The following is a 26729-nucleotide window of genomic DNA, read 5'->3' as shown; positions in this document are numbered from 1 at the left end:
CCAGCAGTGCAAAACCCAAGGTATGGAAACGTCAGGCACGGAAGGCCTGGGGTCTTTGCACACAATGCCATAGTCTTCGGACCTTGTGATGCGGGCAGTGGAACCTCAGCGTGCTTCTGGTCTCCCAGACGGATTGGCTCGTGCTGGATCAGGTAACTTGTGAGGTGGTGATCCAGTAACAGCTGCTGGGTAAAAAGATGCAGGCTCTAGTCACACTACAGTGAGTGGTGAGCGGTCTTTGGCTGTGGTGTGCGACGCTCGCTGAGGGCGCAGATGAGGGGCATTGGCCACTCAATGCTCATCGGAGTCCATCCCGCCCGCGCATTCGAGAGGCCTTATGCTATTCTCTGTCTTTCTCTGGACATGCCCAGGGTAAATTTGGCTTTTGACTCTGGCCAAGTGTTCGAGGCTGCCTCCATCTTCTCGGCAGCTGCGGCAACTCCAGGACGATAGAACATTTAGGAAACATAAGAGAAGTCTCAAGAACCAGCTGCGAGCCATGGTGCACTACACCTTCATCACCTGATCCTTAGCCCGCCTGACTCGCTCTCGCAAGTCTGGGAACCTCATTACTGGTTCAGCTCTCTGAAGCATTGGGCAATGGGCGCCAACGTCAGTCCTTGTCGGCGCCGACGTTGCGGTGGCATAGACAGCCGGGTGCGGGCACCGGAGTGCATGACGGAAAACAGAGGTCGATGGCACAAACGAGATTGACGACGCATGGATTGACCACAATGAAGCGCAGTCCCAGGTGCGACCCTCAAAAGGCAGAGAAACAACAGAAACAGAGCGCAAGTCTGCGATTGTAAACCGAAAGAGCATGGAATATGCGGGGAAAGGGCCAAAGAGAACAAAAACCCGACCTACAACGAAACAGTTAGTACATACCTTTGGGAGAGCACAACTCGGGGGCCGTTGACATCTTGAACCCATCCGGTCCTGGCTTCGGCTTTTCGTACGCTGGTGTGTTGAGCCCGGACATGAGCAGGTCGTCGGCGTCGGAGCGAGATCCTGTCGAGACCACCGAGATGTCGGAAGAGTTGGACAAGGTTCTTCCAGTCATCGCAGGTCGGGATCGCGCACGCAAGTACGCTGGTGGTTTAAACGAACGACCTAAGCTCGCCATGGTCGATTCCTCCTTCACAATGCCTGGTGATTCTTGGTGCCTGTGACAATTGTTGTTGATGCCATGTGCCGTGTCGTATCACTTGCCGTGTGAGGAAGGTACTTGTGGCAGATACTGTTGATAACGAAATGTGGAAGGGAAATGGGAGCTTGGCAAGGCCTGAGTAGACAAATCTGTGGTTCTTGAGGGTGCCGACGTCCTCGTCTTCGTCTTTCGTCCAGGATGGGATATACGTGCGGTTGTTTTCTTAGCCCGTCTTCCTCAGTTGGGATTCTTTGCTGGCAGATTTCCGGGCTTCCAAGGCTCTCTCTTTAACTGCACGTCGCCAGACGGGTGCAGGATCAGACCAGAGAAAGCCGGTAATTTGGTGGGTATGTGAAGCCTGCGTGGAGGTGGATATCATGTAAGAGCAAGGGCATATGTGTGCGGTGAGGGAGACTGTAGGCTCTCGTCCCCTCCCTCCCTGTGTTGCAGGTGACGGACTTGGACCAGACAGGGGCCCTCTGGCGGTAGCGTAACAAATGACTGTGCCTGGTCTTATGCCTCTGGTGGCTCTTTTTTACCCGCGATTGTAATCGACGGGTAAAGGGCGGTGGCCGTAGCTGGTCTTGAGTCGTTTCGCATGTAAGTGGTCTGGGTCAGTCGGCGCAGCAGTAGTTGCGGTGGTGTTACTAATGGCGCGAAGGCTGCAACGGATTCAAAGGCAGCCGCTACTAGTAGAGTGCAATGCTTTGCTCCTTCGGGGCGGACTTTCAGAACCCGGCTGGGACTCGGGTAGGGAAGACTGCAGGGTCCTTTGTATTTGAATACAGGAAAGATGATCTTTCTGCAAAGGGTCAGGAGAAACGGATGGTATCGAGGATCAACGAAGAAGGATGTCTGGGTGCATGTGCATCTCACCATTATTCAGAATGGTGGGTGGGATGGTGCGGGAGGCGGAGACCGACCAAACGGAACGAGGAGGCATGGGCAAAACGGTTTCAAAGGTCTTCCGTAGCTAGCTTATTGAGGTCGTTGGCCGTTGGCCGTTGATCCAGGCACTTTATCTTGCCCTGGCCGTTGACCGTATTGGACCCAGGGGCCCAGTACCTTCCGATCCTAGTGCCGCAAAACCTGTACGTACCTGCCAAGGTGCCTTGGCCATAGCGGATTAGCTAAGGTACCTCAAGTGTACCTATACGAAATCCTGTGTAGCTCTCTCCTTCTGTCCAAAGTCAGGCAGGCACCGTCTTCGCACATAGCTCTCGGTTAATAGATAAGGCAGAGCGACATTACCGCCTGTCACGGTGCGTATTACCTTAGGAACCTTAGGTCACTATCTGTGCGGGATTGTTCTTGCTTGGCAACAACGATGCAACGGATAAGATTCATGTGGTGGCTCCTTCCATGGAGAAGTTATCACAAGTGTGTACATGACGTTAATTTCTACCTGCAATTAACGGTCTCGCGTTTCCCACAGCAGTACTGCGAAGACACGAACTAGGCTTGTGACGTTCTATCCAGACTCCAGAAGGCGGATTCGCAATGTGTCGGCAAACGCCCAAGCTGAGCCGCCAACTTCATGAGAACTTGACCCTTATCAACATCTATATACGCCATCCTCACTTATTGCAAGAGCCAAAGCATCAATATAGAACTGCTGTCGTCTATCTTTCATGTCGATCAGCGGTGGTTGTCCACGCCCGACAAGCACACCATGTGCCCATCAGAACCACCTGGACACTGGACAGCCAGTCAAATAGGCCATCAGGCATACGCACGGCCAGCTTAGACTGCCACCCTGTCTGTCCTATGCCGGTCAATCCGTGGCCAACAATGTTCGATCCAGATGTTCGCGCAACGTATTGCTCAGCTGCACTTTGAGACTCTTCTATTCGCCTGTGAATACCGTCACATCAACGACACAGCCATGGGGCACCAACCGCTGACGTCGACCCACAGATTATACAAGGGGGAGAAGACAAAGGTCGTTCTTATCGTTGCCAATTTCCATGGCTTGCGGCTCGTGGCTGTGCGGCGAGCGGCAATATCATGCTTGTTTGCCATAGGGGTGAGAGTATTGTCTTGTTTTGCTGTTACGGTGACTGCTGATTCATACTGTTCCCATCTACCATTTGTCCTTGGCTACCTACGCACGTGCTACAGTATCTGAGAAACGATCGCTATCACCAACACGTTCCATATCTTCAAAGTACTTCTCTGGCGCAAGAAACTTCCTCGGACAGGATTCGACTGTGCCACTTGAGGCACCTCTAGCGCTAAACCACGCCGTGACGGAGAGACGTTTGACGTTCGGTTCAACACTCCTGGACTGGCTAGCTCGAGTATGCGGGACAGGGACGACCGTCGTCCAGAGCGTTTAGCAGTTGTCTCTTTTACCCCTCATGCTTTTCTCCTCCACTTCCCGAGCTACCTGTCCTTCCGAATACCTCACCCGCCGTCAGGCTTTCGGTCCCAGCCGATGAAACCTCCGCATCGTCGGGTGTTAATGACTCTTTACGTACTCTGTACCGCCGGTACGACAGGCAAGGGCCCATGTTGAGACAGGCAGAGAGCGGAGGCTCTCGTGGTAGAGTACATGACGCTATTGGAAGAGGGTCTTGGGATGCCCACTGGATTTATCCATGATCCAATCACCCAATGCAAGCCAGGGGCTTGACCTTTGGGGCTTTGAATCGGAAGCAGAAAAGACATTGCTGATCTTGCCGCCGATCGCCCTTGTCCTCTCAATTTTCAACAGCCGCAGGTGCGTTTTTATGGGTCGACTTTTGCCCAACGAAGACGTAGACGGATACAACGGACGCTGGACGCCGCGAAACGGCGATTCCTGTCGGTTTACTCCATGCACTTGGTTTCCCGCCTTTGTTCAATACCAAAGTCTCACTCTGCTGACTAACACCTTCACTGTCGTCGCTCGGTCTGAGTTTATAATAGGGAATGTCAGAGCGCCCCGACTCCCGGTTCTTCCGTTGCTCACATCCCGTTTGCGGCTCTCTGAAGGTGGGATGAATATGGCACCTCGATGATTTCCGCCAACAGACGCCAAGCCAAGTTGGTTCTCAATCCAACAACGAGACACGGATTCATTCTGCTAGCATTCACGGCCCGAGTGTCCATGTTTTGAAGCGAAGAGACGTGAAGATCTCTAAGGGGTACCGGGATGCCCAGAAGTGTTTGTTCGAATTTCTTTGAAGCGCGCCACCCTCGTCAATATTTCGAAGAAATAATCAGCGAAGAGCGGACAGTCAGGGTCGCCACAGACACTACGTCACAGCGCAGGGGAGACACGACGTTCTTGGTGTCTGCGGGGAAAACATGACCCTGGACCCCTTGCTTTCCCTGTTTAGGACTTCAAAGGTGCCAGGCCTGGCAGCCACGCAGTCAAACAGTGCAATGAACACACTTGGCCTGACGAGCGGCAGAGCGGCTCTAATAGATTCAGGAGGAACACCTCCGGGCTGTGCATTGCGATATGGGGAGAGCGTTTTCATGCACCCGCCGCACGGTATGGCACTCAGCTCAAGGGTTCCCCGAGAGTTTATGGGGTCGTCCATGATAGGATGGATGAATGGGGTGGAGGCGCAGCCGTCTTCCAGATTACCCCAGGAGACAGACAATCTTGGAGGCACCTCCGAAACTCTAAGAAATGCAGAAACGCGGGGCCGCTCACCTCCGGCAACGACAGCAGCACCGGCGCCGATGACGGCGCGGCAGGTATAATCCAGTCTTCAGGGCCTCGGGATACCCACGGTCCCTGTGCCGGTACCGGGCCCGGCCTAGACGGACGGGTTTTAAGTTGAGTTTTTTTGTGACTAATCTATTCGCAACTTGAATCCCTGAATGTGTGTCTAGTCGCCGATGTGATCTTCTTAGTATCTCACATGGATAAGTCTGGAACATAGTTGCAAGGGACGTGATGACATTGTAATGCCTCCACTGGATAGGTAAGCAGCCAGGGGTAGCCAAAGGGCATTTTGCGAAATAATATCACAGTCGATTCGGAAGCCGCATTGCCCGAAGACGACGACTCGCTCTAGGGTCTCTCGTAGGGTAAAATCAGAGAGAAAGCAAAAATACATAATAAACCTCGCCGGGGTTTTGGTATCGTATTTGCGGCAGAATGAAGACTCCCAAACACCGGCCTCGTAACAGCATCATCACAGAACACGGAGCGTTCACCCCCAATCTGTGGTATACGTGTGTATGAGCACACGCAGCCACTCCAGACTTGCCAGCAGTCGAGCTCTATCCGTCTCTTGGTCTTGCATCACCACCTTTGGATGATACGTTTAGACTTTTCCACGGCCAGTGAAGCGAGTGCGGCGTTCGCGATGTCTCCACCAGTAGCCGGCGGTAGCCAATGCGCTGATTAGCCAGAGAAGAGCGTTGGCCAAGTCGACCCAGACGGCATTCTTCATACGCTGAATACCGCTGTCGCCCTCTGCGTTCTCCTTGATGTACATCTGGCAATGGAGTCAATAAGGGTGGTTCTAACACGATGCGATCGTATGTGGCGGTATCTGGGATGGGGCAGGAAAGGTTGGTACGTACATTACCAAAGAGTCCGAAAAGGGCGATCCAAAGGATGAAGAGAATGACATCCCAGATCCAGACGATGGCAAACCGCAAGATGAAGGGGATAAAGTAGAGCAGAGCCGTTACGGCGGAGAGTGCGCCGACCACGACGGCAAAGACCTGTTGCTGATTGTTAGTTTCGTCTGAAACCGTGCCCCCGAATGTCAACTCTAAGTCGTCGATCAGAATAAACTCACCCATTTCCCGTCGGTGTAGCTCCCTTCGCTTCTAGCACGGTTGAGGTCGACGGCGTAGAGGCCGCATACGGTGACGGCCAGGACCAACTGGAAGAAGTGCAAGACGGAGAAGGCGAGGTAACTCGCTGCCATGCCAAAGAGGCCCATCTCGACTACGTTTCCGGGTGGGCTGAGCTGGACCTGGAAAGCTGGTAAGTTGGCAAAAGACGCAGATGGACCACTATTGAAGGTCTGGACTCTGTTGGACTTTGCCTGTTTGGTGAATTATAGCTGTCGTTGACGATGGTCAGGAGAAGATGGGAGGAACGGCAGTTGGGTCACAGGGGAACGGAGGCTGAGGGGTTTTTCTATTGAAGCTGTGAACGAAGTTGGAAAAGGTGGTAGAGGTGGTGGTGGTGAAGCAAGCTAAGGTAAGGTAGCGACGAGCCAGACCAAGGTACCTTAGGTAGAAGGGTAGCAGTGCAGTGATCTAATCACAACACGAGGGCGCTAGGGGAAAGATAAACAGGTTGATCGCCATCTTGTTGTCTCACTCCGGCCGATTCTCTCCTTTAAAAAAACCAAAAAAACCAGGGAAAATGGGCAGATGTCCACATTCTGAAGTAGTTGGTCCCCTATGACGCAGCACGAAAGCGCTAGCGTGAACGACGAGCCAAACAAAAACGAGGCTAGGGGGTTCGCGTAGCTGGAACAGGGGTTGCTGTCATTGCTGTCATCCGCTTCTCAAGGTGTATGGCTCTGGACGGGCAGTTGCCAGTCAGGGTGCTGCGGCTTGGAAAATCTGCACATTGCTGCTGGCATGCGTCCGGGGAAGGCGCATCGAGGACGTCAGACCAGGTACGAGTACCTCACCGAGAAGGATGAACTCGGATCACGTTGCAGGGCTCAAGTGAATCAGTCTTTCATTACCGCTTACTACTCATGCTACTCAACCACAAGGTGACTCGGGTTAACAGAGCCGGACAGCACTCAAGAACAACATCATCATCATCGTCGTCATCTGCTGCAGCAGCAGCAGCACCTGAGCAAATTGCCAGGTCTCACTTCAACTAGTCCAGCGGGCCAGCCAGCCAGTTGGTCGTGGTACACCTCCACCGGGGTTTCATACGTTAGCGCAATACTTACCAGCAGACTTTACCAAAATCGGTAGCAGCCCTGCAAAGTCACGATACTTATACTTATATATAAAATATGTAGTAAAATAAGGATCGATACCTTCTTTTACTTTATAATAATATTTCACTTATTCTAATTATTATAAAGCTAGCGGGGAAAATAGTGAAATATACGTGAGTAAAAGGTTCGGTGATCGGAAAAAAATATCAGCTTTTAGAATCGGAAGTACTATTTCTGGATTGGCCATAGAAATTAGGCGAAGAAGATAGAATTAGTACTTATAGTGGAACCTCCCTGTCAATTCACTGCGCTAACGTATGAAACCCCGGTGGAGGTGTAGAATGGCGCTTCCCTAACACTGATTGACTGCAAGCACGGATGATGTGTCATAACTCGAAATCGAGCTGGAACACAAGCACGTCCTTGCGCTACCTTGACCCTTTCCCGCTGTCGTCCTTCTCATTGAATGTAGACGGGCCGAAGCTGGCAGTGGTGGAAACAAACCTCGGACGGCACCTGTGCCCCACGCTGGCATCTATCATCTTTCACGTTCATCATGATGCTGACTTTGATTCAGTCTCCGACGTGCTGGTGAAGACCGCGCGCAAGACTGGCTGAATTGTTTCGATGGGTCCGGTCCCTAGATTCGAGCGAGTCGCACATTGTTCGCTCAGACATGGTAATCGAGAAGCAGACCCGCCATCTCAATAATCCACCCTGGAGGCGCTTTTCTACTGTTTTATTTTCATCTTCTTGCTTCGGTCTACCATATCTACCCACTACCTTACCTAAGGACACAAGTGTTAGTCAGTTCTCGGTGAAGGAGCCCCCCTATTAGTGACCTTGACTTGATTGATGCTGCTTCCATCTGCGCCCGAAGGCGCATGTTCGCCCAAGGGGGGCAGGGCCGAGCCTACCTTATCCAACGACATGCCTCGGATGCCGCAAACCCCCCCCCGCAAAAGCCACATCCGACGATGCCCACTGCCGCTGTGCGCGCATCTACACCCCACCAAAACCACAAGCACTTTCTACAACTGATACATGGACCTCCGCGCGTCTATTGCTCTTCGACTCATAGAGCTACGCGAGACAGCTACGCAAAACACTCGTATCGCAAGGGAAAACAATAATGACGGAACAGCCACGCCCTAAGGTCGAGCTACCCAAGCCGCCCTTTCACCTCATCCCGGGCCTCCCTAACTTCCGCGATGCCGGTGGTTATCCCATCGACGCCCAACCCGGCCGCATCCTCAAGCCGGGCATCCTCTTTCGCTCCGCGGAGCCCTCCCGCCTCACCGACGTCGGCGTCGCCCGCCTTCAGAACCTGGGCATCACCCACGTCTACGACCTCCGCTCCACCATCGAGCTCGAGCGCCTCGCCCAAGCCGGCACGAGCTGCGACGTCCGCGAGTGGCCCGGCGCCACCCGCATCTTCGTCCCCGTCTTCCGGGACCAGGACTACGGCCCCGAGGCCATTGCTCTGCGGTACAGCAACTACTCCAGTAACGGGGCTGAGGTGAGTTTCTGCTGCCCCCTTTCCCGCTTGGTGACCAGGACCGCCTCGTAAAACTCTCATCATCTCACTTACCCCGCCCTCTTCCCGGTATTGTCATGTTGAAATTCTGAATGGTTTTTCCGTAGGGCTTCACCAAGGCCTACACCGATATCCTCCGCGCCGCCTCGGAGGCGGATCATCCCAACGACCCCTTCCACACCATCCTCTCTCACCTGGCCTCTCCCGAACCCCCGACGCCGCTGCTCATCCACTGCACCGCCGGCAAGGACAGGACCGGTATCATCTGTGCTCTCATCCTTAGCCTGTGCGGCGTCTCGGACGAGATCGTGGCCCATGAGTACAGCCTGACGGACATTGGTCTCCAAGATCGGAGGGAAGAGATTATCAAACATCTCCTAGCCACCGAGGCGATGAAGGGAAATCCGGAGGGCGCCAGGCGCATGGTTGGTTCACGGTACGTGCTCAACTTCTCACTCTTACTAGGTACATGCCATTGTCACTGCGCTAACCCGGCCGCGTCATGCTCAGGAAAGAAAACATGCTTGCGACCCTGGACAAGCTCCGCGAGGAGTACGGGTCAGTTGAGGCTTACGTGCAGAATAGATGTCGTCTGTCCTCAGAAGACATCAGCCGTATCCGGTCAAACCTAGTAGTCGATGTTGACAATGGACGTCAAGTAGTTGACTGGGTCTCAAACACAAAATATTTGCTCTAAAGGCTTCCTTGGAAGAATAAATAATTTCTTGCTGGGCTTGTGCTTCTTTCCTGAAGCGTCCCTCCGCTGAGTCCGTCGTCATATAGGTTACATGTATATAGTTACACTTGGTAGACACAGGCGCTTATCCTGCACGAGGATAAACGCCCACACGAAAACTGAGCCAACGTGACATCAGTTTCGTCTTTCGATTGGATTAGGTGGCTGTCGTGGGTCCCTCCTCAAGTTGGCCGTCGTTATGCGTGATGTACTCGGCAATGGACAAGATGATGTGGGGACACGTTCAAGGTACCACCGTGGGAATCTTCGTCTCGCCCTTCCTACGATCATAGAAGGGGACGCCGTATCTCCAGCCGACTCCCCTCCTGCTACGGCCGTCTTTGCCGACGCTTTCCACATTCATCTCTTTGAATCTGAACTCGAAACGACCGGTATCAACACGTGTCGTCTCCTCTTCGGCCTTTTCCAGGCGCTTGCGCTCTCTCTCAATCAGCCTGTCCTCTTGCGCCCTAGTCTCTGCGCGGAACTTCTTGGTCAGCTCTGCTCTGTCGCCGCCATTGGCAGCTGCCTTTCGCATGTTAATGAGCTCCTTGTGTGGTGAGCGTTCGTCAATCGAAAGCATGTTTCTATGGAAGGCCTTTGCAGCATCTTCTCTATTGAATTGTCGAGACTCTGACACGGGTACGAAAAGTTGTTGCATCGTAAGCTTGTGGACATGGATCTCATTTACAGGCTCGTGAGGCTTCTGAATGCCTCGCGGATCCTTCGACAAATGAGTCTGGGGAAGCATGGCCATGATGGCTTTTGCGTAAGGTCGAGCAAATGGTTTGCGCTGAGGAATTATGCTCAAGTCAGCAGACTGTAGTCTAAAATGATGTGCGATGTGATATAAAAAAAATTGTAGAGATGCAAATCAGAGAGGCTCGCAGTGCCAAGGTGTAACCATATGTTGCGTCTTCAAGACTAATCGAATTTTGGAAAGTTGATCATCATGATGCTGGGGGAATCGAGGAAATGAGATAAAAGGAAAACGATGCAGGCTTACCTCGGCTTCCCACTGCTTTTCGATCTCCTTCATCCGCACTACGGCAGCGACGCGGCGAACATCGATACCAAGCTCAGCCGAAACAAGCTTCAGCGACTCCTTCTTGTTTTTGACCCTTGTGAAGACTTCTTCCCTCAACTCTTCGCTCAGCACGGGTTGACTCCTGAAGAACGGGTTCATCGGGAACGGCTGATCCTCGTTCAAGGTCAAGTACATTGGGCCCTGCCTAGGAGCATCCCGGAATTGGGAACCCTTGCCAAACCTGAGCCAGTCGTGCATCTCATGCTGGTCCTTGGTCCTTCTGGACTGGAGGGGCGTTGTTGAAAAGGCGCAAGCAATCTTTGCGGCCGGCCGAGACCGCGATGCCTTACCAGCGTAAGCATCGCACAATTTGGCCCCGAGAACCAATGGCGACAATGACGAGCCCGCTCGCGACGACATTGCGATCAGTGTTGTCTGGACGCAGAATCGCGCCTGAGTTCACCGAATTACGGCTAAGCGACCATTGGGAGCTTGGGTAAAACGTGATGTGGTGTTGTGAAGAAGGGAAGTCCCCATCAGCTACTAATTTTTTCTTCGTTTTCTTAGGAGCTGGTGCACGGACCACCCCACAGATAAATTGCCTCAGTCAATTGGCCAAGTGCCTGAGGTCAAAACTGTGACACCTTTCTTTCCCAAGGTCCGGTCTCCACCACCCGGCCGCTTCTGCATCACTCTTCCGGGGCCTCATCTCGTCAAGCTACCGCGCAAACGAATTCCTAGATTTGCAACTGAGGTACGTAAATAATGTACACAAAATTGGCAATGCACTCAGTCACGGGACAAGGTGTTTTGTCTCGGCGAAAGATCTGTGGGATGTGTTGCTGAATCTATTATGATTAATATCTCGTGCATACACGCTGTATGGTATCATTCTGCGCATCCCTATTCGTATATTCCATGCGAGACATTCCTTTGATCCGAACCGATGTATCCATGCAACCAAATGATGAGTAGCCATAAACAAAATACCGGTCCTTTGCAATAGGGATGAGCACCATGCCTGCCCAATCATTGCTTAGAAGAGTGTGAGTATTTTGCTCTCGTATGCTGGTAAAGCAAAGTCCCATAAGGACCGCTGCAAGAAAGGACTCCGCCCTGCCGAAGGTTTGCGGCACTAGCAATGCTGTAGCCTTCTGCCCAAACGTAACGAACGCCAATGTCGCATGGCCATAATTCCTTTGCTCATGCTTGTCGGCGTTGTTGTGGTTTTAAGCTGGCACCGAAGTCATCGACAAGCGATTTTTCTTTGCCTTCGTCTTCAACGCGGCCGACTTCTTTGCTTCGGCTTCGTCATTCTGCTGAGAGAAGTCCTTCCATCTCCTCCAGCCATCAAAGTCAATGAGCGCTTGCATGCATCCCCATTCCATAACCTTCCTCTCTAGCCAGACAAAGTTTACAGGCTGAAATTGTCATGTTAGCACAGTGGATCAGTCGGTATAGAAGGTAGGTGAGTACCAACCTTTGTAAGGAAATCGTTGCAACCGGCCGCCAAGGCCTCGTGCCTATCGCTCTGGAGGGAGCTGGCAGTTAGGGCCACGATAATCACTGGGCTTTTGAAGAGCTCCATGTTGGTCAACTTGTCCTTTTCCTCTGGCTCGCCATTGGGGGCTTCAGGCGCGCTTCCTGCCGACGAAGAGAAGACGCCGATCGAATTGACTCTCTCCAATCTACGGATCTCTCGGGTCGCTTCCAGTCCGCTCATGATGGGAAGTTGGATGTCCATCAGAACGAGATGGAAACCGCCGGTCCTCCACATGGTGACAGCATCTCGGCCATTGACTGCCGTTTTCCACCTCACCTTTAGACGTTTGACGAAAGCCTCGAGCAGCTTGAGGTTGATCGGGTTGTCCTCTACGATCAACACGTTGATAGGTGGCACGCCGCCATTCAATATGCCAGCCGGCAAAGTTGGATGGTCTACTGTTTTCTTCTTTTTAGGCCGAGAACTTGCTGGGCGAGGAGAAGCAATCCTCGGTGGCGGGGTAGCAACTCTTGCAGGCTGTACCTCCGGAGCGGGTGATGTTGGAAGCGGCGGGGCAGCCGGCTGGGCGTTGGATTGCTCCGATGTGTTCGACTGCGTTCTGGAAGGTGGGAGGCGTGGGTGGAACGAGTGGGTGGGATGTGCAGCAGTGACTGCTGCGGCCGCCATGGATTGAGTATTTACTTGATTCAGTATCGTAGGTGAGGAGGTATGGGTTCTCCCAAGGCGAGGACGTTCCGGGCGTTCCCTGTAGGCACGAGACCTTGTGCCCCCGGGTGAGGGTATCGGCGGCACTTGACCCGTTCCGAGGATTGCAATCGAGTGTTGAGTGTGTGCAGTAAGGGGATGAGCCGGGTGAACTGGATGGGCAGGATGTGCAGGATGCGTTGCAGGGACAGTGACTGGAGCGACGACGGGGATGGGAAGGTTTGGCGACGGAAGAGCAGCAGCAGCGTTTGCAACGGGCGGGAAATACCCCTCGCCTGCCTCGGAAGGCCGGCCTTCGTCATTATAGTAGATGGTTGTAGCATGCGTCGGAGCGCGCGGTGATGGTCTAGGCGTACGCCGGGCTGGAATATCGATAACGAGGGCTTCGTCGACGTTCTGGCCACCGGGGAAGTAGGCATCGAGGGTACGGCCCACGGGCTCTTCCGGCCCCAGTAGACGATCCTGTCTCTGTTCCCGTGGGCATATCCGTAGAGTGAGGTCGGGAGAATCGAAATGCCTGCCCAACGAGTTGGCGTACTTTCTCAGAATCATGTCGCGCACGTCATCGACCAGGTCGTCCTCGTTGACGGTGATGAGTGTGGCAGAAGCACCGGGACGCCTAACCCAGACCTTGCGGGTGACCATGTTTGCAATGTTGGGGATCAAAGAATCGGCGCTGGCTGGTCCAGCTTCGTTTTCGGCACGTCCTTCGAGCAGGTTTCGAATCAAAGTGGTTTGCCGATTGGGTAGAAGGCTCTGTCGGCGGGGAGGCGCTTCTGGGCGGGATGACAAGGGCGAGTTCGGTAGGATGGCGGTTGCAAGAGGCGTCGGGGTACCGAGGGCATGGCTGAGGGGATCGTGTTGATCGTCGTTGAGGTCCTCAGCAGAGACCGCTTTGAGGGTGACGGTGGGAGCCGCGCCTAGTTTTGGCGGCAATGGCTGGTACGACTGCGGCAGATGGAGTGTCTGCTTTTTGTCGTCGAATCCGGGTGGGGTTTGATCCTCGTGAATGCTTGGGAGACTGCTGATGGCAGTGAGGGTAGCGCCAGAAGCAGTGGTTGTGGTTGTTGCGGACGGGCGCAGATCGCTGCTGGCTGTCGGTTCACTAGCCAAGCGTCCTTCAGACGCGGCGCGCGGCATTGGAGCCAGCGAGTCGATATCGGGGTGTGGCTTGTGAGCGTCCTCCTCGTACCCAGTCGAAGCGTCTCCGACCTTATTGCTGGCGCTGCTGGCGGGTCTTTGTTGGTTGTCGGGCGTTGGGTCGGCAATATTAGTCGTGGCAATGGTGTGGTGTTGTACTACCAAAATCTGGCCGCTGTTGTGAGAGGCATCATGACCTTTATTTTCATCATCACCATTACTGTCACGTTTAATCTGGTGCTCATGGTGTTGTTGTCTTTGTTGGTGGTCCATTGAATGGGGGGACCTGGACGGCGACGACGATTGTGGCGGCAGCTGCCCGTCCTCGCTATCTGCTTCACCCTGTGCCTCTGCAGCCGCCCCAGCAGCGGCAGCCCCAGCCGTAATTGCCTTCAATCTCGGCTGCACCAAGTGGTCGCCTGCGCTGCTGGGGGGTTGTACTGTGGTGGGCTGTGGCTGTGCCTGCAGGTGCATCTCCAGCTGGTGGTGTGGCTGGTGTGGAGTCGGCGAGCGCGAGGGCAAGGGCGAGACTGGCGTGTGCTCCGGGTGCTGTGAGCTTGCTCTGGACCTGGGAACCGAAGCGGATGCAGCGGCCGAGGATTGCCGCGTGAGACTCGTCCCATCAGTTGCCTGAGAGTTGTGAGCATCGCCGGTGCTCTTGTTGGAAGCCAGAGACGGGGCAGCCGAATTCCTCCGTGAGAACTTTGCCCGAAGACGGGCTCTGATATCCCCAGCAGTACCCATGGAGATGGGGGGAGGGGGTCACATTCAGCGCGCGAGTGAGGGCGACTCTCGGATGGTATGAGTAACTGAAGTTCGGCGTGGTATCGTATCGTGCGCGTCCTGTCGCGTCTTCGCCGCCGTTGGCGTGGTCGTGATCGCGGCCGTCTGCTGATGAATTTGGTTCTGGCGGGTCGTCTCTTTGGGTCAAGTGGACAGAGGCTGAGACACGCCGAGAGTAAGAGGAACGGATGGGACGGGCGGCATGAGAGGTGGATGAATAAGTGGTATCAGGTGCCTCCCTGGCTACGGCGACGAGGAGGAGGAGGAGGGAAAGGAGGAGGGGAAAGGGCGATGCTTCCAAAGTAGATGGGACACGGTGAAATACGGTATGATACGGTGAGGCGAGTTGACAAAAGTGGAATGTGTAAGTGCGAGTACAGAAGTATTAAAGGGGGATGACGGGCACCTGGGGAGTTGAGAGAGGAAAGGCAGGACAAGAGAGAAAATGTGACGAATGAGTGAGTTGGGCCCTAGGAAATCCAAGGACCACCAGGAGAGGTACCAGAAAGAGAGGAATGAGAGGGTAATAGAGTTGAGAACTTGATATACCCTGCTCAGAGACAAGAAGCAGAGACCAGACGGTAAAAGAAAAGAAGAAGCAAGAGAGGCCAAATAGAAATGGTACAAGATGCCTCGCTTTCCCGTCCAGTAAGTCGAGATACTGCTAGACGAGATGGATGTAAACCACCACGTCAAGTCCAGTCAAGCGCCGATCCGATGGGCTGGCTGTCATAGTAAGGTACTCCAAGGTTGCGCTGGTTTGGAACTTGTGGAGGGAGAGGTACAGAATTGCTGACAACCTAACTGAACTTCAAGATGCCTCGAAAGCCCAGCACCAATTCGCCGAGGTATTCGTAGAGAAAGAGAGAGAGAAGCAAACGACGCGTGGGATACCCATGCGGCTGCCATGCCTTGCAAAGTGCAAACCCACGCGAATGGATCCGTGGACCGTCCCTACATAGGAAGCCTCCAAGGTACGGTTACCTAACCGGCCTCAATGTCCGGTCCAAATCCTGCTTGTCCTTCTCCTCTCTATCTCATTTCCCGTTGACATCCAACGGCTTTTCTCATTTTCCCCCCTATTAATTGGCCGTGTTGCCCTCCTTGCCGGGCCACGTCGATGTGCTTCCGCCCCACCTCCCCAATAACCAACCAATAGGTTTGTTCATGGTAACCCGACTCTCCCGTCTAGAAATAGCCCGGTACATCTGAAGAAGCGGACGATTCCGTAAGGCACCTCAAGAAATTACCTAGCAATCTAGCACGCCTTGTCGTGCAAGGACCAGAGCCCAAGGGTTCCTACGTTCATCAGCCACGGACTCGGCTCCCTGCCGTGCCCTTTCATCGAGATCTTGCACCCGTCTGGCCCGAAACCAAGGATCAATTGGCTGGCCCGCTGAGAGGCAAAATGCCGATCCCCGGCATGTTAAGGTACTCTGCAAGTTGTGGAGAGTCTCGTGGGGTTCTTCAGCTTGTCAGTCATGTAGGTAAGAGCCGAAAAATACGGATACACTGGAGGCTCTCGTGTCTGCAACTCTGCATAAGGTACCTCAGGGACTTTTAGTACTTTACCTAGTATAGGTACTTGGACACTTGGTGCCGACCCACATTTTAAACAGTGACATCTTTTAATTGCTTACCTACCTATCCGTACGGACCGTACCTACCAAGACATGAACACCTCCAATCCCATCCAACCCACTCTCCGATGCCTTCTTACACGGACCTCGTCTAACAACTAGCGGCAGAGTTTCTCATACCACGGCTGTGATATCATCGGCAAACGAGTGTTTCAACACTTGAAAGCCCTCGACCTGACGCGGTCTGGTCTGGTACCGACCGCTTCAAGATGCCCTCCCTCACCGGATTCGAGGCTCAGCCGCAGAGTATGCGCTTTGAGAAACCGACACCACGTCCGCCCAAGTCGCCAACCATAGCGAACAACATTCGGTCTTGCAACCGTCGCCGAGAATACCTCGAGAGAAATCCCAAATACTTTGATGACGCTGAACACGAGCTCGCCGGTCCGTCTCTTCGCGTCCCCTTCTCCCTATTATATTGAAGCGGCCCAGTGCCGAATGCTCTTTTCTAGATTCAGAGCCATTTATTCTTCAATCCAAATGCTAAGATTTCTTGCAGACCCTCTACTCTACGACAGCTTGGTTCGCAAGTTTCAGACACCAGCCGAGCGTGAGGTCGAAGGCAAGGCCAAGGGCTACTCGGGGGTTTTAGAAAGCTCTCTGCTTAGAGGCGAGGCTCGTCTTGCTGACTTGAAGTCATCAACCGACGACAATGTATCGCCGGAGCCCGCTAGAGATTTCACCACCGAGGCCGATCTTTCAAAGACGAAGACCAAGGAAGAAGGCCTCAAGAGATGGCACGAGTTTCTCACAGAACGTTTTGTCCGTGGCCATGATGAGGATTTTGATTACAGTCTGATCGACCACAACGAAGAGTACGATGTCATGGAGAGACGTGATGCCGAGGAAGCGTGGTTCGATCAAGAAGACCCCGGATGGGCCAGTGATGCGAATGAGGGAGTCGAAACCACACGGGGGCAAACCGGCATTCAGGACTTTTGACCAGCTACATACAGCAAGGCTAGCAAAACCCGATCGGTGCCACCAACTGCCTGCGTATCAACGAAGGGGCTATGAGAGAATTAGAACTTTGGATGGCGAGCCAATGCGCACGTTCATCTTTGGCAACTCTGCTTTTGTACGCCTTCTTCGACGGGCTGGACCCCAAGAAGTCTACGTTGGACCACCCTGGCATCCTGCCCCTTTGCAACACCGTCTAGGTTCCGCCCTCCAACTCGTCGTGCGCGTGGGTGGGGGTGTGCCCAGGATGGGGTAAACCGGGAAAATGCGCTGGGTAAATTCAAAGGCCGCTGGCTAGTCGTCCCGTGTTCCACTCTTCCGGGCCAACATCACCACATTCATATTCATCCACACGCCTGAACCCTTTTGGTGGTGGAGAATTCCTGGTTGTGACTTTTGGGCATATAAGCGATGGCTTCCCAAGGCTTCCTTCGAGCCCATCGACCTTTGCATGATATCTTTGGCCATCTTTTCTCGTTGCAAATCGGCATTTTTAGCAGGTTCATCTTCCCCCAGCATACCCAAGGTGGTACGCTGGATTTCCCCATTTGACCCCAATTCTACGACTTACACTTCACCCCCGCATTCTCTCCCCCGCACTCCCAGTCTCTCCCCCATCCCGCGCACAGTTCGTCTGCTACAATGGCGCCCCTCATCAATCACCTCTACACGGCCGACCCATCGGCCCACGTCTTCAATGGCAAAGTCTACATATACCCATCCCATGACCGCGAGACCGACATCAAATTCAACGACAATGGCGACCAATATGACATGGCCGACTACCATGTCTTCAGCACATCATCGCTCGACCCTCTCGAGCCCGTCGTCGACCACGGCGTTGTCCTGAAGACTGAGGATGTACCCTGGGTCTCGAAGCAGCTCTGGGCTCCCGACGCCGCTTACAAGAACGGGAAGTACTACCTTTACTTCCCTGCCCGCGACAAGGAGGACATTTTCCGCATCGGCGTTGCCGTCTCCGACAAGCCCGAGGGTCCCTTCACCCCGGACCCGGAACCCATCAAGGGCAGCTACAGCATCGACCCGGCCAGCTTCGTCGACGATGACGGGCAGGGCTACCTCTACTTCGGAGGTCTATGGGGCGGACAGCTACAGTGCTACCAGGAGGGCAACGACGTGTTTGAGAAGCAGTGGTTGGGCCCCCAGGAACCCAGCGGCGAGGGCGTCTACGCACTCGGCCCTCGTGTAGCCAAGCTGACGGGCGACATGCACCAATTCGACGGCGAGATCGAGGAGGTACAGATTCTCGACCCAGAAACCAACAAGCCTATCCTGGCCGACGACCACGACCGCCGTTTCTTCGAGGCCGCCTGGCTGCACAAGAGGGACGGCCTGTACTACTTCTCTTACTCGACCGGCGACACCCACTACCTTTGCTACGCCACCAGCGAGAGCCCGCTGGGCCCGTTTACATATGGGGGACGAATCCTCGAGCCGGTCCTGGGTTGGACGACGCACCATTCCATTGTCGAGTTTAAGGGCCAGTGGTGGCTGTTTCACCACGATTGCGAGCTGAGCAAAGGCGTGGATCACCTTCGGTCCGTCAAGGTGAAGGAAATCTTTTATGATAACGTCGGTAAGATTGTGACGGAAAAGCCACTGTAGGTGGTAGAGTAAAATTATAAGAATAGTGAAGAAAGCTTTCGGGGATACCTTTAACTGGTTTACTTCAGAGACTTTCTTGCAACGCCAACAATTAAGCATGGCACGCGTAGGAAATTCCTAGTTGATTTCACGTCTACATGCAACTCATCTCTTTGCAATCTAGGGTTCTTCCCTGATTACCCAGAACTTCCCGTCCCAAACTTATATAATGTCCTTACATGACCAGGCTAAAAGTTGTAACTCAACGTTGAATAGTGCATAGAATTATTTCGCACTCGGGAGTGGGGGCGGGGGGGGGGGTATATGGTGATAGATCGGAACTTGCGTCCGCAATAACAAAGGAAAATAAAAAGGGTGTTTGTGTTGTAATTTCTCCAGCCAGACTGTAATTCTGTAATTCTGCCTCAACTTTCGACAACTCCGAAACGCAGTTTGTTCAACGCCTCTTCATACTTGGCCGGGCTGTGATCAATCAACATGCTGGTGCCGAACCGGACCTCTCTGAACCGTGACTCAACGTCCCTGACATATTTGAGCACGATCCGCTGCGCAGGTCGGCCGATGGACTCCTCGTCTGACACGAGGAACGCGTCGCGCCTCAGGACCCGCTGGCTCTCTACAATAAACACCTCGCCGGGCGGCAGTAGCTTGAGGCTCATCATGCTGGACCGCAGCGTCGTCAACGCCGAGATGCTCCACTTATCCTCGTCGGCGGCCATCGAGCGGCTGCTACTGCTGTTTGTGTACCACTTCTCCGCCAGGCCGGACTGGAAGGCCTGCCATATCCTTTGTCTGACCTCGACTTTCGCTTCGTGGTTGTCGCTCTTGAAGGCGAGGGCCACGGCTTGGAAATCGTGCAGAACACCCAGAGACAGGAAGGGGACCAGATCGCAGCCGTGGACGACGCTGGTTACGAGACCTCGCGTGGCTTTACGGAGGGCTGGAGACATTGTCCCAGGCGGTCCGTACGCGTAGACGTGGATGGGTCGACCTGAGGGGAGACACACGTGCGTTGTATCGGCATCCAGTAGGCGCCCGTCCCCGAGGAGTCGGCGATGTGGGTCTGAAGTCGTCACGAATCCCGTCCCCGAAGACGAGGGCTCGGCCAGCATTGTGCCCAACAGTGCCGTGACCCCGCCGCCGAGCGAGTGGCCGCACAAGACGAGTCCGTAGTCGCTGAATTCATCCAGAGCCTCTTTGAGCGTGTACAGAACACGTCCGTCGCCGCCGTAGAGCAGGCGACGGGCGGACGCGTGGATGCCCTTGTGAACCTTGTAGGATTTGCCTCGCCAGTACAGGTTGTCGTAGTCGCAGGCCATGTCGGCCAAGACGTCCTCGAAGCCGAGTGTGCCGCGGCACGCGAGGACGACGGCCTTTGATTCGTGGTCTAGGGAGATGTAGTGGACCAAGGGGACTCCGGTGCCTGTTGAGCCGGTGGTGTCGGATCCTCCCTGAGCGTCGACGAAAGAAGCAAGGAGGATGCTGGTGGATTCGGATTCTGTGTGGTGTGCAAAGGATCTGATCTCGTGGTGCGTGTCGTCCAGTGCTTTAATCAGGGGCATTTCCTTTGATATACCCATGAACTTGAGAAAGTTGGAACCATATGACGCCGAAGAGAATCTCATATATCGAGTGATGTTCCGGAGGAGATGAAATGCCGGGAAAACCCCGTCCACTGTGCCTGCCCGCCTCAAGGTGTCGATCGCCTCCGAGTCTGTGTATGCACTCTTCTGATAGTACGATGATAGGACCAGAGATGTCTGAGAACCAGTATTGGCAATACTGTAGAGGCTTGGCGTGTTGACGTGGGAACGTGCCCTTCTGGACTTCATCGGCGATGATGGTTTCTGGTCATTCATGTCCTTCTCTGACCGCGACTTGGGAATACTGGGCTGGCCTACGCCGTCACGGCGGGCATACCCGGGAGACTGGGGTCGATATCCGTCAACGGCGTGGAAGGAGTAGGTTTCCGTCTGTGACACAATGGAGTCTCGGCGTCGCTCATGTACGGATATGTAACTGGCTCGTGAAGAGCTGCGAGGGACGGGCGAGGGGTTCTCGTAGCTGCGGCCCCGCGAGCTAGAGGCAGCAGTCGGGCCCATGGCCCGAGTCTGAGACGGACGCCCCGGCTGGGCAGAGGTACGCGTTGGGCCAGGCTTGGCCGCCTGCTTCGGTTTCCCCGTGGTTTGCGAACTGCCCGTGCCGCTTCCGTCTCGGTGGAAAAGGTTGGAAATATTTGAGCTGGTTGAGCTGGTGCCCCTTTTCAAAGCTTGTCTGATACCTCCCTTCTTCTCAGTGGTGGGCTTCTCTGACGGTTTGCCACTGGAAAGGGGCTCGCCCTTATTTCTCTTGGGCTTGTTGACTTCGGGGTGCGAGGGCGGGACTGCACTCTCCTGGCGTGCCCGCACTGGCAAGGGCCCTAGGGGCGCGCGCTGTCGCTTTTGGTTCGGCGCGTTCTCAGGACTCTGTTTGGGTGTCGGGATTTGAGAGATTCGGTTGCTGGGTGAACTTGAGGGAAAACTAGGGCCAACCTTTGTTCGGCGAGGGGTCGGGTTAGAGGTCACATCTGGCCTCAAAATACTGGCTGGGGCCGAGGTCAGCGCCTTCTTTGGGGGAACGGGTGGCGGCTCGTCCTTTTCATCATTTCGACCATAACCATCCGAATCTTCGGTATCGTCCAGTGATTCCACCTTTCGAGAGTTCTCTTTCGCCTCCTCGAAGCCCTGGATTGTTGTGTTCCGATGTTTGCTCTTGTCGACTCTGTAAACGACCCGATAGGTCGGGACATCAGCAACGGCCTGATGCCGCACCAATTGCTCCTTCGGACCCTCTGTCGACGGCAAAACTTCCCGTTCGACAACTTCGACGCCTGGAGGCGGTGTCAAAGTCGGGGGTTCAGGTCCAGTAAAGTCTACCGTTATCATCTTCCTCGTCAAGGTCGTTGTCGAGATGGAGACGCTCGTGTCTGCGGGCATGGACCGCATAATTTGATTTTTGAGGCGAATTTCTGGCAGGTCGTTGTCGTCTTCGTCTTCACTGGTTTCTCGCTCACCATGCCGTTCGATGGTGGCTAGTATACCAGGACTAGGTTGGTCTCCTGGGATAGAAACCAAAATATCAGGACCCTTGCTCTTGTAACGGCCTTTGTGTACCCCGTAGAGGCTGTTCTCGTGGATATCGACCCGCTCCCCGTCGTTAAGAACGACAACGTCCCAAACGATCTCATCGTGGCCAAGTCGTCTTGTCTCTTCGTCGAGGAAGCGTCGACATTTGCGCTGCAGGTAGGCCAATGCGCACAAGCCCATGACCAGATCCACAACACCCACGCGCTCGCCCTCTACACCAGTGGCAGGATTCTGGAACTCGCGGCGAATTAGGGTAATGATGCTCGCGATGGCCCGTGAAGAGTCGGTTGAGCCGAAGAACTGGTCGAGAGACGAGAGAAGAAGCTGAGATATTTCTGAAGCGACGGAGATGGTTGTACTCGTCATCTGGAAGCCGGTTGTAGTCCAAAAAACGATTTGGGACATGGCACTATGTAGGTGCTCCAGACTCCTCTCCAGGACAGTCTCGGCGTCTTCTCTACCCAGATCACTGTTGGAGCGTACGAGCATATCTCTCCCGGATCTGCTTAGGATCCCCTCGAGTATACCCCTGCTCAGCTCCAGACTGGAAAGAGTGGTGAACTTGGCAGCATCAAAGCCGTAAGAGCTGATGAGGGTACCAACGCGAATTGCTAGACATGTTGAGCGAGTGGCAAGACTGACGGCCTTTGCTATGGGGCTCGGTAGCACAGTTCGTCCTTGGTGAGAGTCAAGAGGGACATGGATCAAATCTTGGGAGTGTTCGTCTCCGTCCCCGTCCCACTCGTCGTCGGTATCCATGGTCTCTGATGCGTGTGCCGGGGCAGATGCCAGTGAGGGTCGGGAAGTGGGCGCTCGCATACGCAGGAGGCACGGGTCATCGAGTGACAGACAACGTGGAGTTGGGATAAGGTTCCGAACGTTAGACTTGCTGTGATGCGGGATGTACAGAGACCATGTTATACTCGAGACCTTGACCGAGCTTGGTTCAGACAGGGAATGTCGAGCACACGGTCAGGGGGACTGGGGACTGGGGAAGAGAAACGAAGGCAAATAATGCGGCGTCCAGAGATGTAGAGAAGGCGCAAGCTTGCGTAGAAGACAGGAGAAGAGAAGAAGCACAACTAGTAGCAATGGTAAAAGAGCGGAATGAGATGAGGTGGTGAAGAAAAGGGGGCGAATAGGCGGGCTACCAGTGGTGGCAACATTCAAGCACCTTCAGCCAGAGGAAGATCAGGGCAGCGTAGAGGTACAGAGAGACGTGTAGAGTTGTGGAACGACCGGAACAGAGTAAATCTGGCAGACGACAAGCTTCAGTGTAGGTAGTGATTCAGGCTGGCCTGCCAACATCTATCATATTTCGATGGGCCCGTCCCGGATGCAGCGGGAGTGGCGATGCTGTGTTTTATTGTGTTGTGCTGATGACGGGGTCTTGGACGAGGTTCGTGAGAAGGGAACTCTGGAGAGAGGCAAGAATCCGCGTTTCTAGGAGGCACTTTGTTTGCTACGGAGTACTAATACGAGGGGGTACCGCGTAAGGTGGTTTTTGGGGTGCGCGGTGGAATGAAATCAGTTGGGGTGCTCTAGCCCAATGTAAAGCTCAGGCAAAGGTGACCGGGTTGACGTGTTGAGCCGCTGTGCCAGGGCTCCAATAGGAGAGTAAGTGGGACGTTGAGCATGAGGCATGGCGGCAGGGCAGCATGTGATTCCGTAGCAATTTGTGGGGGATGTTCATGCGCGCGACGGCGACGGCGACGGCGTCAGGTAGGATGGGACGGGATGGCATGGCGAGGCCCTGGTTTCTGTGGGTGTGTGTCTCCAGACTCCAGACTCCAGACTCCAGACTCGCCGGCGCGTGTGCCTCTCGGGTAGAGGAGGCAAAAGTGCTTGTGTGAAGGAAAAACATACCATCGTGTGTGGTTGACTGGTATGGCGCTACTCGGTAGCGTCTGGGGTGGGATGGGATGAGACGGGCGACGGGCAAGACGGGGTGAGATGAGATGATGGGGATGGAGATGAAAATGGGGGATTTGCCCGACCCGATGAGAGACAAGGCTACCTTAGTGTTCGGGGCTACACACAGCTAAGAGGGTAGCGTGCATGGTGATTCGAATCGGTCATGCCTACCAACTTAGCATGCCGATGGGTGCTTCAGACTGCCTCGATGTGTACTCATGGCTATAATAAGTTACATAGCTGGAAACAACCCACTGGTGTGTTTATTTTGGACGTGAAGACAAGAGTGAGTAACTAATTGAACAAGTAAATATCAAAAAGTGTTTCTCATAGACATCGCGTGTATGGATTCATTGCTTCCAGGCTACGTACTGAAGCGTACCTCCAGCTCGTGTCTCATCACCCTCTAGCACAATTATACGACAGATCAACAACAGTCTATCCGTCCTGTATTTGGTGTTTTTCACGTCGAATGAATGGCGAGTATCCGTAAGGTAAGGTAAGCTAGGCATCCGTACCTAGGTAGTAAGCATCTTCTTCAAGGTAAAGGCTGCCACCAGGTTCGTTATCAGCAGGCGCACGTCTCACCTGCAAGGTGCCTTAGCGTCTCACTCTCGCTTGGCATCCAACCGATAAGCCTACAGATGCGAAGTTGCCCGTCATCCAACTCCAACCTGGCGTGAGTGGTCCAGAATGCCCTGTCTTGGGGTACTGCCAAATTTGCACATGCAGTTGCCATGTAGAATAAGGTACTGCGTATCCGTACGGATACCAGCTGAGACTATGGCATTCCATACCGGAGCACTGAAGCACGGAAGGACGGAAGGAATGCTGAGGTGACGGTGTATCACGTAGGTACCCCCTCGCCTTACCTTATGTAAGAGGGTCAATGTTGCCTCCGTTTCCCTGCGAGGCGGTTGAGGCGCATCCTTTCAATTATCGCCAGTGCGAACGGCCTCCCCCCTTTTGCTATTCTAGAAACCTTGCCATTTCATTGCACAACATGTATCTCGGTGGCTTGCCCCTTTATCACTTCCTTCTACCGTGCGGCATATGTGCTATTCATGGAAGATGCAGAGCCGCAGAGTGCAGCTTGACCTCGTTCCTCCTCGGCCGGCCCTCATGCTTGGGATGGACATGCGCCAAGTACCTTGCTGCTTCGGCGATCGACAGGCCCGTGGGCGGGAAGATGTGCGGTGATGACATGTAGGTATCCCGGACGAGTCGGGTTATGGTGGCCTCGAGGTTCTCAAAGATTTGTCTTCCAGGACTTCTCTGCACCAACAGACGGTCCACGGCACGAAGGCGGCGGCGGGTGCACTATGAATAGCTACGCGCAGAAAAGCCTCCAGATGGACCCGTGTAGGCGGATACGGGTCTGGGAACCGCACGTGCGCCAGCTTACGGAGTACCTTACCTTGATTACCTTGGACCAGCTCTTTTCTTCCCCAAGGACCAATGAATTGGCATATTTTGATGGAATTGGCTGCCAGATCCGGGCTGCTTTCAGAGCATCCTCCATCCTGAAGACGGCGGGCAAGCCGCATTGCCGTTGAAGAGCGAGAACAGGGTCATTTTGATGCCGGGAAGCGGCTGAGAGTGGACACCATCTCTGGAGTCTACCTCACCTGGGCTCTCTGTATCCGTATCCGTACAGGCATGAGGGCCCCCTATGATGGGTATCCATCAGAACGATGGAGATCTGCGATGCCTTGCTACCACCTCACTGCCCTGGCACCCTGGCACCCTGGCATCCTGGCATCCTGTCACCCTGACACCCTGCCCTGGTTGACGCAGTCGTGTTCCCTCACTGCGGCGTACCTTACCTACCTAGGCGACGTAGGGTGTTGACTTGCAGCACGTTGCCCACTCCAACCCGACGGATAAGGAAGGGCGACTCTGCAAACATCGCCGCGTCCATTAATACCGCCCAGGGCAACATCAACAATAAGGTCGCCTCCGCCACCTTGCTCGGTGTCTCTTGCTCTCTGCCGCTGACGCTGTCTCTCTTTTCTCCATCGCCCCCCTCCCTCCTCCATCATCTTCACCGCTTCGCCGTCCATTTCGCCAACTCAACGCATCGCATCCTCTGCAGCTTTCCCCCAACGAAAGCTTCGCCAGCCAATCGACTCGAGCAACTTTGTCTCCCGTTCCTTCGTAGCCACAGGACAGGTCAATTCGACCCTTGCCCAACCATTCGACCCAATCTCGGTCGCTCCTCCGTCGGCTAAGAGGCTCCCATAGCTCCATCCCGACCGAAAAGCTCCAATATCGTGATTGCAATCGCATCCTAGTCGCAGTCGCAATGGCTGAAGCAGGCCTCTTCACCGACGACCTCGTGTCCCCCACCGTCGCCGCTGCTCTCCCCGAGGGCTATATCGTGCGTGCCCTTCGCCAATCCGACTACAACACCGGTTTCCTCGACTGCCTGCGTGTTTTGACCACTGTTGGTGAGATTAGCGAGGCTCAATTCGCAGAACGCTACCACTGGCTTTCCAGAAGTGACGGATACTTTGTCCTCGTCGTTGAGGACACAAGTACCAAGACCATAGTCGGAACCGGTGCCTTGATAGTCGAGCGCAAATTGTCAGTCTTTGCCCCTCCTAATCGCATATCTCCTCCCACCTAGCCCTGCTGACCTTTGCTCCTCTGGGCAGTATTCACAACCTTGGTCTCGTCGGCCACATCGAAGACATTGCCGTCGCAAAGGACCAGCAGGGCAAGAAGCTCGGCTTGCGCATCATTCAGGCCCTAGACTTCATCGCCGCCAAGGTCGGCTGTTACAAGAGCATTCTTGACTGTAGCGAAGCCAACGAGGGCTTCTACGTCAAGTGCGGCTTCAGGAGAGCCGGCCTCGAGATGGCCCACTACTATGAGGGAGACAAGAGTAAGGCCCAGTAGCCTTTTGTTTTCCGCCTCAAGACTGTCCCACAGCTGTCATCCCGTGCCATATCAGGCGGTCACGTCTGTCCGGGTCCGGGTTTGACAACGTTCGTTTTCGTACCACAGGCTCGAATT

The 26729-nt window shown here is 54.3% G+C and overlaps 9 protein-coding genes across 9 annotated transcripts; 4 read left to right on the top strand and 5 right to left on the bottom strand.

The window, feature by feature from the left end:
- Window positions 1-613: 613 nt before the first annotated feature.
- CORC01_01415 (uncharacterized protein) lies at window positions 614-1063 on the bottom strand (the record flags this gene model as incomplete). Its single annotated transcript, XM_022613070.1, has 2 exons — window positions 614-759; window positions 889-1063. 2 exons carry the CDS (start codon window positions 1061-1063, stop codon window positions 614-616), a joined length of 321 nt encoding a protein of 106 aa, XP_022480498.1.
- Window positions 1064-5415: 4352 nt separating this feature from the next.
- Window positions 5416-6045, bottom strand: CORC01_01414 (uncharacterized protein; the record flags this gene model as incomplete). Its single annotated transcript, XM_022613069.1, has 3 exons — window positions 5416-5589; window positions 5678-5821; window positions 5899-6045. 3 exons carry the CDS (start codon window positions 6043-6045, stop codon window positions 5416-5418), a joined length of 465 nt encoding a protein of 154 aa, XP_022480497.1.
- Window positions 6046-8146: 2101 nt separating this feature from the next.
- CORC01_01413 (tyrosine phosphatase) lies at window positions 8147-9248 on the top strand (the record flags this gene model as incomplete). The annotated part of the gene is made up of 3 exons (XM_022613068.1): window positions 8147-8533; window positions 8659-8987; window positions 9062-9248. 3 exons carry the CDS (start codon window positions 8147-8149, stop codon window positions 9246-9248), a joined length of 903 nt encoding a protein of 300 aa, XP_022480496.1.
- Window positions 9249-9531: 283 nt separating this feature from the next.
- On the bottom strand, window positions 9532-10734 carry CORC01_01412 (uncharacterized protein; the record flags this gene model as incomplete). The annotated part of the gene is made up of 2 exons (XM_022613067.1): window positions 9532-10107; window positions 10294-10734. 2 exons carry the CDS (start codon window positions 10732-10734, stop codon window positions 9532-9534), a joined length of 1017 nt encoding a protein of 338 aa, XP_022480495.1.
- Window positions 10735-11543: 809 nt separating this feature from the next.
- On the bottom strand, window positions 11544-14407 carry CORC01_01411 (response regulator receiver domain-containing protein; the record flags this gene model as incomplete). The annotated part of the gene is made up of 2 exons (XM_022613066.1): window positions 11544-11735; window positions 11795-14407. 2 exons carry the CDS (start codon window positions 14405-14407, stop codon window positions 11544-11546), a joined length of 2805 nt encoding a protein of 934 aa, XP_022480494.1.
- Window positions 14408-16295: 1888 nt separating this feature from the next.
- On the top strand, window positions 16296-17028 carry CORC01_01410 (coiled-coil domain-containing protein; the record flags this gene model as incomplete). Its single annotated transcript, XM_022613065.1, has 2 exons — window positions 16296-16470; window positions 16586-17028. The coding sequence occupies 2 exons, from the start codon at window positions 16296-16298 to the stop codon at window positions 17026-17028; spliced, it is 618 nt and encodes a 205-aa protein (XP_022480493.1).
- Window positions 17029-17688: 660 nt separating this feature from the next.
- CORC01_01409 (glycosyl hydrolase family 43) lies at window positions 17689-18672 on the top strand (the record flags this gene model as incomplete). Its single annotated transcript, XM_022613064.1, has 1 exon — window positions 17689-18672. One exon carries the CDS (start codon window positions 17689-17691, stop codon window positions 18670-18672), a length of 984 nt encoding a protein of 327 aa, XP_022480492.1.
- A 404-nt stretch (window positions 18673-19076) lies between these two features.
- On the bottom strand, window positions 19077-22556 carry CORC01_01408 (lipase; the record flags this gene model as incomplete). Its single annotated transcript, XM_022613063.1, has 1 exon — window positions 19077-22556. One exon carries the CDS (start codon window positions 22554-22556, stop codon window positions 19077-19079), a length of 3480 nt encoding a protein of 1159 aa, XP_022480491.1.
- A 3316-nt stretch (window positions 22557-25872) lies between these two features.
- CORC01_01407 (acetyltransferase) lies at window positions 25873-26612 on the top strand (the record flags this gene model as incomplete). The annotated part of the gene is made up of 2 exons (XM_022613062.1): window positions 25873-26297; window positions 26369-26612. Coding segments are annotated over 2 exons (669 nt in total), but the record flags the coding sequence as incomplete, so codon positions are not given.
- Between the last annotated feature and the right edge of the window lie 117 nt (window positions 26613-26729).

This window comes from Colletotrichum orchidophilum (assembly GCF_001831195.1).
Source record: "Colletotrichum orchidophilum strain IMI 309357 chromosome Unknown Scaffold_7.1, whole genome shotgun sequence".
Lineage (NCBI taxonomy): Eukaryota > Fungi > Ascomycota > Sordariomycetes > Glomerellales > Glomerellaceae > Colletotrichum > Colletotrichum orchidophilum.
Note: the sequence above shows the minus strand (reverse complement) of the source record. Positions and strands in the feature narration are given on the sequence as shown.